A 9,647-nucleotide genomic window follows, 5' to 3' on the forward strand; every position below is an offset into this window, starting at 1 on the left:
CGAGGGTGGCCATGGGAGTCACCTGGGGCTGGAGGTGCTGTGCTAAGAGGTGCTGTGTGAGCCCCGCCTGTCTCTGTTATCCTGCAGGGACCACAGCGGAGGGAACCGTGACCTCAGCCGGTGGCACCAGGACTGTCGGGTGTATGGGAGCCCTCAGGATGGCATCCCCTACCTCACCCAGTAAGTCCCCACCAAGGGATGGGGTGACCATCAGCTAAATATTTCAGGGCACCAGCAGCTGATGCCTGTTGTGGCCCTTGGAACTCATATAGAGAAGGTTTGGATCTGAGGTCCTGGCCATGGGTTCCTTCTCCCTGGCAGGGAAACCTACTCTCCTGGGACTTACTCACCCTTTGGGCCTAGGGTGGGTGCAGAGATCAGCGGTTACTTTGCCCCCAGCCCCCTGTGTCACCAGGACGTGGTTAGCGTGGGACGACTCCAGATCCGCGCCCTGGCCACCCCAGGCCACACGCAAGGCCATCTGGTCTACCTGTTGGATGGGGAGCTCTACAAGGGTCCCTCTTGCCTGTTCTCAGGGGACCTGCTCTTCCTTTCAGGCTGCGGTGAGTTTCCCCAAAAGAGGGAAGTGGGGAACGGAGGGAGGGGTGACACCAGGGCAGCTGAAGTCCCATGACACACGTGAAAACACTGGTTTCCACACAGATGTCACCTGATTATTGTCTCTGTATCCTTAAGACTTGCCACCAAATGGATGAAAGGAGCGGGTCCTGTAACTGAGCAGAGACAGGACAGGGTGGGGATCCTTGCTTCCTCTGGCTGGTGCCTGGGCCCATACAGTGACTTGTAGGACTTGGTATGGAAAGCTGAGGACCCTCCATGAGAAGGTGATCTCATGGCTGAAGAAGAATTCTGAGACCCGGAGGACACCCAGGCAGAGCCACCACATGGAAAAGAGCTGCCTATCCTCCATCCCAGAGCTGGGCCACTGGAGCTCAGCCTGGAGCCCTGGAGCCCCTCTCCATGCAGACAGACACCCATGGGTGTGGCTTGCTCAGGGTGACTGAGTGGGTTCAGCTCCCAGAGTGGAGGAGAGGGTAGATGTTAGGCATGGGCAAGCAGGGGCACAGGTGATGGGCTTGGGGCTGGCCAGAGCTGCCCAAGCTGGTCCCCATGCTTCTGCATGTGCCTTGTGCCATCCTGAATCATCCTGATGCCTTGACCCTCACCCAGGACGGACCTTTGAGGGCACTGCTGAGACCATGCTGAGCTCGCTGGACACTGTGCTGGGGCTGGGGGATGACACCCTGCTGTGGCCTGGTGAGGTGCCCTTCTTCCTTTTCTCCAGCCCCATAGTCCACCAGGGCTCTCCCAGGCCCTGATGTCCTTAGAGGCGAGACTGACCCAGGTCCTGGCCCAGGAGGCTCCACCTCAAGGGTTGGCACAGGCTCTGGCCTTCCTGCCCTGGAGCATAGTACTGGTTCTGAGAGCCTCTGCTTCTCATGTCACTGTTCCTGCCAGCGAACCAGGGGTGCCTCGTGGGAGCCCTGTAGGACCCAAAGCATCCTGAAGAGATAGCTCCAGCCAGAGCCTAGGACAGAAGTAGTTCTGCAGGAAGCCCACTCGGCATGTTCCCACTGCCTTTTAGTTTATTAAAAAATGCAGAGGGGATTTTTGTTATTTGTGTGGTACTGGGGATCAAACCCAGGACCTTGTGAATGTTGGGCAAGTACTCTATCGCTGAGCCATGGCTTATAGTTTCTGAAAAGCAGCACAGATGTCTGAGTTAATCCTCGGAACACATATTCATTCATTCTGTGGACACTGTGTGCCCTTGATGGGTACCAGGCTTTCTTCTAGGCATCAGGAACACAGCAGTGACATCTATGCCCAAATGCCCCCTCGTTTCTCCACTTGCCAAATTAGCAAACTGGCACAGAGAGGCGCTAGGATTTGACAGTCCTGCCTAGTGGCTTCCCCCCAGCACCTCTGCCTCCTGCTTCAGCCTGCCTGTGCCCTGCTAGGGAAGCAGCTCCAAGTGCTTGGGTTTTCCTAGAAGCCCTGTGCCCCCTCCATCCCCCCTCTGCATTGTGGCTGTCCCTAGGCCTGGGCTAGGAGGTGGGAACTTCCTCTGATCTCTCTCTGCCCCACCTCACTGCCTGCCTAGGTCACGAGTATGCGGAGGAGAACTTGGGCTTTGCGGGTGTGGTGGAGCCCGAGAACCTGGCCCGGGAGAGGAAGATGCAGTGGGTACAGAGGCAGCGGATGGAACGCAAGAGCACGGTGCGGGCCTGGGGACCTGGGCACACGCGGCCACTTGGCCCAGCCAGAACCACTTCTGCCCAGCCAGGGCTGGGTCCTCCTAGAGCTGGATCTGCCCACATCCAAACTTCAGAGGAAGGGGGCTGGGGCCAGGACAGGTTTCCCTGTGTTGGGCCCCTTTTCCAGCTGCTGTCCACCCAGCCCCTTGCCTCTCTCCTGCAGTGCCCGTCCACCCTGGGAGAGGAGCGTGCCTACAACCCGTTCCTGCGGACCCACTGCCTGGCGCTGCAGGAGGCTCTGGGGCCAGGGCCAGGCCCCACTGGGGATGATGGCTGCTCCCGGGCCCAGCTCTTGGAGGAGCTCCGAAGGCTCAAGGACACACACAAGAGCAAGTGAAGCCCACAGCCCAGCCCAGCCCAGCCCACCCCCATGGTGGGGAGGCCGCCACCGCCCACACCTCACGTCCTTCTCATTTCCTCCATCCGCGCCCACTTGGCATCATGCATCCAACCTGGTCAGGGGGAGGCGTAGGACCAGGCAATGAAACCAAGAGGAAGGGGGTCAAAGGCAGACCCCACAGAGTGAAGCTGTGTCATCAAAGGTGAAGGGGAAGGATGGCCTAGGACATCCCAGGGTCCCCTCCTCCCTTCCCCTACTTCTGGGACAGCAGCACAAATCTGGAGGCTGCTGCGAGCTCCCGCCCAGGAGGCCACACTCTCATGGTAACCCTGGCACTCAGGGCAGCAGGAGCCCTGCCAGGAAGTTCATTTTCCACCTTCCCCATCCACAGCTGGGGCCTCCAGTGTGGTGCCTTGGGAAAGCAGTCACCGGCAGGGCAGCCTGACAGGTGACTAGGACTCTGCCCCTCCCCCTCAAACCTCCAGGCCCACCCCGCCCTGCTCAGGCATTTTCGGACAGAGCCATTCCCAGAACCCCAAAGGGCTGGAGGCCTGGCTCTGGCTAACCTCTGCCTCACTGGCTCCCCTGCAGCCTAGAAGGGGGCGTGTCCTGGTTGCCAAGGAAACCTCTGCCTCCTGCTAAGACCCAGACACTGGGATCTAGCCCCTGGCAGCCTCAAAGGGACCTGCTCACCCTACACACTGGACCTGAGCCTGCCCCCAGCCTCTGCCCCTGCCCTGGGTCACACAGGCCTCCTTCCCAGGGGATCATTCTGGCCTCTGCTCCTAGAGTTTCTGCCTGCCTCCCACCTTACTTGATTCCTCTTGTTTTGTCCTCAGCCTCTTTGCTCCTTGAGTTAGTGATTTATTTTTTAGTCCTGACATTCACCTGCCCTCTGCAGTTTGCCAAGAGCTCTCCATCCTGTGTGACTGCCTATCATATCTGTGGCCAGCCCTGGATGAAAGGAGGAGACTCAGGGCAGCAGACCCTGGACCCTTCTCCTCTGCTCTGTCCTCCAGCTCTGCTGCTCTGGTCTCGGGTCCAGGTCTCTTTGGGGCCTGCAGTGAAGAATCCTCGGCCCTCAGGCAGGCACACAGGGGTCAGCTGGAGCCTCTCTTCCTGTGTCAAAGCCTTCCGAGATGCCCTGGCCTCAGTTTCCCCTGTCATCTGGCCTCTCCAGCTCCACCCCCAGAGCCCACTCTAGCAATACCACCAGACTAGTTAGCCTTCCCACCCCCGAGACATGCAGACTCTCGCCTCTGTGCCTTTGCTCCGCTGCTCCTCAGGCCGGAATGCCTTCCCCGCTCCTCTACCTGGTCTGCCTGGTAAGCGTGCAACCCGCCCGTTCATCTCTCCCAGGCCCCTCCCTAGGAAGGTGCCCCCACCTCTCCTCTCCAGGCTACCTCTGCACTTTGTAAATGCTTCTCTCTCATGGCACTTATCACACATATTTTACTTGTTTACATGTGTGTCTCCCCTTCTAGACTGTGAATCCTTAAGGGCATGGACTGTATCTTACGCATCTCTGTATTTCTGCGCCTAGCACGGTGCCTGGCACATAGTAGGCGCTCAATAAATGTTGAATGAATGAATGATTTAACCACAGTCTGACCACTCAATGGTTTGCCTTTCCTGCTGTGGAAGTCACTGTTTGCCTGACTTGGCTCCAGCTCCCACAGCTTGGAGTTACCTGCACCTTAAGAGTTTTGGTTAGAAAGGCCCCAAAACACATTCCTTCCACAGCCCCGAGCATCTGTTCAGGGTTTACAACTTGCTTTCCTCAGTGTTTTCCAAAGCAGAGCCACACAGGTGCCCTGCTGGCCACGGGAGTGGGGTTGGCTGTGGGTGGTCACAGCCAGGCATGAGTGACACTTCAAGGGCATGGTCTAGGTTCTAGCCTTCCTTCGATGTCCCTGTGAAAAGAAAAGGCCAATTCCAGGTTCACACCTTAATTGAGCACCTGTCTCTAGCTGGACAGTGTTAATCTGTTTTTCTTGTGTCTGTTTTGAGGGTTGATGTTTATGTTTGACAACATTTTTAAGGTCATAAAAATTGAAGGTTTATTGGGCTGGGAAAATATGAAGGAAAGATGACACCTGGCTATGGCAGAACCCTGAGGCTGGCACTGCAGGCTGGGGAGCAGGAAGTACTGGCTCTGCGCCCCATTTCCTCAGGCCGAGCCCAGGGCAGTGGAACCCCTGGCCACAGTTCAGCTGCTCCTGGGCACTGGCCGTGGGCAGTCCTGGATCAGGGCGGCACTGGCCTGCAGGTGAGGACTGAGGAAGTGGCCTCCGTGTGCTCTGCACTTTGTCCAGGTCACGGCTGTCTGGGGCAGATGAGCCCCAGGACTGAGGCCTGTGTGCCTCCGGGTATGCTCAGCTGCTGAGAGCACTTGGCGGCAGTCCTGGCTGGTGAAGCAGTTCCCTAGGGCTCCAGCCATCTGTCCTGGATCATGGATGAGCATGTGCCCCTCCTGGACCAGCATCACCCAGTAATGAACAGACCGTGTGTTTTTGCTTACAGGCCAGCAGGTGTCCCCAGCCTTGGAGGCCCCGGGTTTAGTCCCAGTTCTGTCACCCAGCATCTGGGTCACCATGAGCGAATCACTGCCTTGTCCTTTTTTTTTCACCTTCCAACGGAAAGGGAAACAAATGACAAATATACAATACAAAATAGCTTAAATCAAAAGAAAGGGCTGTGAAATGGAAAAACCTTCTGACTGCTTGTGTAGACAACTGTGAAACAGAAGCCCGATGTTACAGGTGGTTTCAGGCCTGGATGGATTTGAGGATGCGTAAAGACTACCTCCATTCATCTCTGCTTGCTTCCATGTTGGTTCCATTCTCTGCCAGGCTTCCTCCCTGCAGTGGAATGATGCTCCCTAGACATTCCGGCCTTACAGGTACTAGTCCTTCAAACCCAGCAGAACCTCCCATAGTTCCAATTTCATTGGTCTAGTTAATAGCCCAACTCTAAGCCAATCACAGGAGGTAAGGGAATGGGTTTCTCTGATTGGCCAGGTTGGATCACGTGACCACACCTGGAAGGGCTGAAGTATCAACCCCAACTGAACCACACTGAACTAAAAGTTGGGGCAAGGAGTCACCAAAGCCCTTTTTGATGCCAAAAAGGATTCAAAACAGCAAAATCAGACTCTTATCAGGAAGGTCAGAAGGCACCTGAAATCACTCTGAAAAAGGCTACATCAGATTTCTGGTGCTATGATTAATTATAGAGGTGAACACACGGCCTTAAGGTGTTTGTGTAATATGTGCTCTAAAAATAATTGGCGAGCAGCTTATCTTTGCATTTTTTCTTGCCCTGGATCACAGGCTGTTTGTCTTGGAGGGTAACAAAGGAGAATGGGGGGAGGTTAGGTAGGCAGCCTTTAGGATCCCAGGGAAGAGCAGAGCAGAGCAGGTGCAGAAATAAACATGGAAGCCCTGGGTGTGCGTGTGTGTGGCAGCGTGTGTGCTGGGGTGCTGCTGCATCTCCAAATCCCTGCCCACAAAGAAGCCTTTTTGTTTGTCCTGTAGTACTGGGGACTGAACCCAGGGCCTTCATACTGAACTATACCCCTCCTTTTTTATTTTTTGAGACTATGAAATTGCCCAGGTGAGACTTGAGACTTGAACTTGCAACCCTTCTGCCTCAGTCTCTCTCAGTGCTGGGATTACAGGTATGCACTACTATGTCCAGCTCAGCTGAAGCCCATAAAAGCAGGTGGGACCCTCATTCTGATGGCTTATGATCCCCAGACTCAGGAAAAGGCAGGACCAGGTGGTAGAAAGAAAGAAGACTTGAATGAAGCCAGACAGGACAAGCTGCCAAGGTCGGCTCAGAGCCCCAAGCAATGCTGGCGTGACTCCATGTCACTGAGCCTCATTCTAGAGTGGTGGGGACTAACGGAGCAGAACAGAGTAGCTTTCAGTTAGACCGCAGCCTCTCGTTCTTCTGACCACCATTAATAACATGAGGTTAGGCCAGTAAGGCAGCACATGAAGTTTTTTAAGAACAAGGACTCTGCCTGACAAGTGTGAGGTTGTGAGTTTGATTCCTGGCACCAAACAAACAACAACAACAAAAAAAAAAGAACAAGGACTCCAAGCCCAGGTGTGGAGGTGCTGGCCTATAATTCTAACACTCTGGGAGGCTGAGGCAGGAGGGTCACAAATTTGAGCCCAACCAGGGTAACTTAGTGACTTAGGTCCTGTCTTACAATTGAAAAAACAATTCTTTTTGGAACAGGCTCTTGTTATGAAGCCCAGACAGGCCTCAAACTCTCAGTGATCCTCCTGCCTCAGCCACCTGAATGCTGAAATTACAGTCATGCACCACCATGCCTGGCTAAAAAAATTTTTGTGTTGTAGATCTATCTCAATAAGAAGGTGCTTGGTTTGATTCCTAGAGACCACGGGGTGGGGAGGCATGCACAGTTGTAATCCTAGCTACTCAGGAGGCTGAGGCAAGACAGTAGCAACATTTGAGGCCTGCCTGGGCAATCTAATGAACTAACAAAGCTTCATTTCAAAATACAAAGGGCTGGGGATGTAGCTCCATGGTAGAGATTTCCTTAGCATTCAGGAGGCCCTGGGTTTGATCCCCAGCACTGGGTGGGGTGGGGTGGGGCTCTAGTGTCCCCATCTGTGTTGGAGTCCACGTTTCCATTTATGAGCTGCGTGTCCTTAAGCAAGTTACTTGACCTTTCTGTGCCTGGATGATAATGGTCACTGTTATAACTCGGGCCCCGGTATAAAATCCAAGGAAGCAAGAGACTGAAATTTGGAAAGCAAAGGCTTTATTTTCAGGCCTGGCGACGAGTCTCCAGGAGCCAATTTGGAGACTGCGTGCTAGAGACTGAAGGGAGGACTTTAAAAAGAGGCTGGAGGAAAAGCGGGGTGGGAGAAACAAAGAAACCTGCAGAGCCATCAAACTTGTTGACCCGAATCTGGAAACTGTATTGCTGTCCACTTAGCTCTGACAATCTCAGGAGTTCCTGGTGTTTCTCAAATTACTCCCATCCTACAGACTGACATTATCTTGGAGTGGCACATCTGCAGCAATATTTGGAGAAGAAAGTGGACAGTTAATTATCCCAGGACAGCTCGTTTTCACTAGTGGGTGTGAAGGGGTCAAGAGTTACAAGAAGCTGAAACTTAAGTTTCACAAAGATCTGATATCTAACTCATTTGATGCATACAGAACAAAAGGAAAGCACCGATTGGGGTTTGGGCCATAGTATTTCCCGGTAATTTCTTTGAAGCTAAACAGTTCTTAAAATTGGGGCAGGCTCATTTTATGACAGATCATCACCGGGTCAGGAAGAGGTCACCAGAAACCCAAATTCTTTATGGCCTAGCCTAGATAGATACGTAAGGGGAGAGGGAGACAATAAGGCACCATACAGAACAGAAAACGGTGGTTGTTTTTCTTTCTTTCTGGGAAGGGAATCAAGGTCAGGTAAAGGGTTAAACTCATACACCAATTCTCTGCACACAAGGAAGTTACTTCAAACAAGTGCAAATTAGTGGGCCATCCTAGTTTTCTTTAGCTCTTTAGCAGAGAATAGAGGGGCCTAACAGTGATTCACAACCCTTGTTAACTTGTTTTAGCACAACTTCTGTAGTTTGTAGAGGGCAACAATGGTTAACATATCAATTAGGTGAGATTCTTGCAATTCTTTACAGAGGAGAGTATTGCTCAGCATATCAATTAGGTCACTTAACATATCAGTTAGGGAAAAGAATAAAGAAAAACATTTAGTAAGCCACATTGCAGGTTTGCAATAATACACAAAATAAGCTATTTTCTCAGAGTACAACAGTCACTACCTGAGAAGCTCAGCAGGAGAATGGACTTGGTTAATTCCTGCAGAGCTCAGCACATAGCGAGCCCCCTCAGTCCCCCACACAGCAGCTGTTTGCCTGCTCCTTACCTGCTTGGCCTGGCTTCAGAGCATTACCACACTGCTCCACAGATCTTTCCCAGAGAGTTCAAAAATAGTAAACTGCTGCCAAGCATGCACAGGGCCTGGGTTTAACTCCAACCATTGCAAACAAATTTTTTTTCAGAGAGGCTCATTAGTTAGGCCACGCTGGCCTTGAATTCACTATGTAGCCCACGCTGGCCTCAAACTTGAGGCATTCCTCCTGCCTCAGCCTCCTGAGTACAGGGATTACAGGCATGTGCCACCACACCCAGCCCATCGCAAGCATTAAAAAATAAATAGCAACCTGGATGCCAGTCCTGTAAGCTACTTTGCCAAACTGTTTACAGCCATAGCAGCTCGCAGGAAACAGCCAGTGCCAAGGTGAAGAGGGAAAAGAGAGGCTCCCAGAAGGTGGAGAACCTGTGGGGACAGACAAGGAGGAGCCCTGTCCAACTGGAAGGGCCTGACCTACCACCTGCTTCGAGGAGGTGGTGTGAGCACACCCCTGGACAGAGGTTGGAGGGGTGCAGGCAGTTCAGGACAGCAGCAGGGGAGAAAGGGCAGAGGGAGAGGACAAGTTTGAGAATACTCCCCTTAAAGTACTTCTACTAAGTATGGCGGTGCAAACCTGTAATCCCAGCAGTTATGAGGCTGAGGCAGGAGGATTGCAGGGTTCAGGTCCAGGGTTCAGCTCCAGTGAGTTTAAGATCAGTCTGAATTATTTGGGGGGACCCTGTTTCAACCCCCATCACACTGTCCAAAAAAGAGCATCTAGATATTTACCACTTTTAAACTTTGTTCTAATCATCAAAATGATTCTGCCAAATTTTACATAGTTCAAACTATGAACCCAATAGGGTTTGCTAGTTCTTTTTTTTTAGATTTTCCTTGAATCTTGTTTGTTTGTCTATCTGCTTGTTTGTTTTGAGACAGGGTGTCTCAGTTACTTTTTACTGGTCGCTGAGACAAAACACCTGATGCCCAAAGTTGGGAAAGGAAAGGTTTATTTCTACAGTTTTTGGAGGTTTCAGTCCACACTCAGTTGGCTCCAAGGCAGGATAGCATGGCGGGGCCGCAGTTCATGGCGACTGCAAACAGC

The 9,647-nt window shown here is 52.6% G+C and overlaps 1 protein-coding gene across 2 annotated transcripts in view; it reads left to right on the forward strand.

The window, feature by feature from the left end:
- Nucleotides 1-4,219, forward strand: part of Pnkd (PNKD metallo-beta-lactamase domain containing) — a 73,022-nt gene extending 68,803 nt beyond the window's left edge. For both annotated transcript variants that reach the window (XM_003462065.5, XM_003462064.5), the window contains 5 exons: nt 88-180; nt 400-563; nt 1,192-1,278; nt 2,126-2,241; nt 2,443-4,219. In XM_003462065.5, the coding sequence (XP_003462113.1) occupies nt 88-180; nt 400-563; nt 1,192-1,278; nt 2,126-2,241; nt 2,443-2,616 (634 nt within the window). In that variant the 3' untranslated portion in view covers nt 2,617-4,219. The remainder of the gene's footprint in view (nt 1-87; nt 181-399; nt 564-1,191; nt 1,279-2,125; nt 2,242-2,442) is intronic.
- Nucleotides 4,220-9,647: the final 5,428 nt, after the last annotated feature.

The sequence above is a fragment of the Cavia porcellus genome, unplaced genomic scaffold, assembly GCF_034190915.1.
Source record: "Cavia porcellus strain 051 isolate PalLab524CR breed Dunkin Hartley unplaced genomic scaffold, mCavPor4.1 scaffold_26, whole genome shotgun sequence".
NCBI classification, from domain to species: domain Eukaryota; kingdom Metazoa; phylum Chordata; class Mammalia; order Rodentia; family Caviidae; genus Cavia; species Cavia porcellus.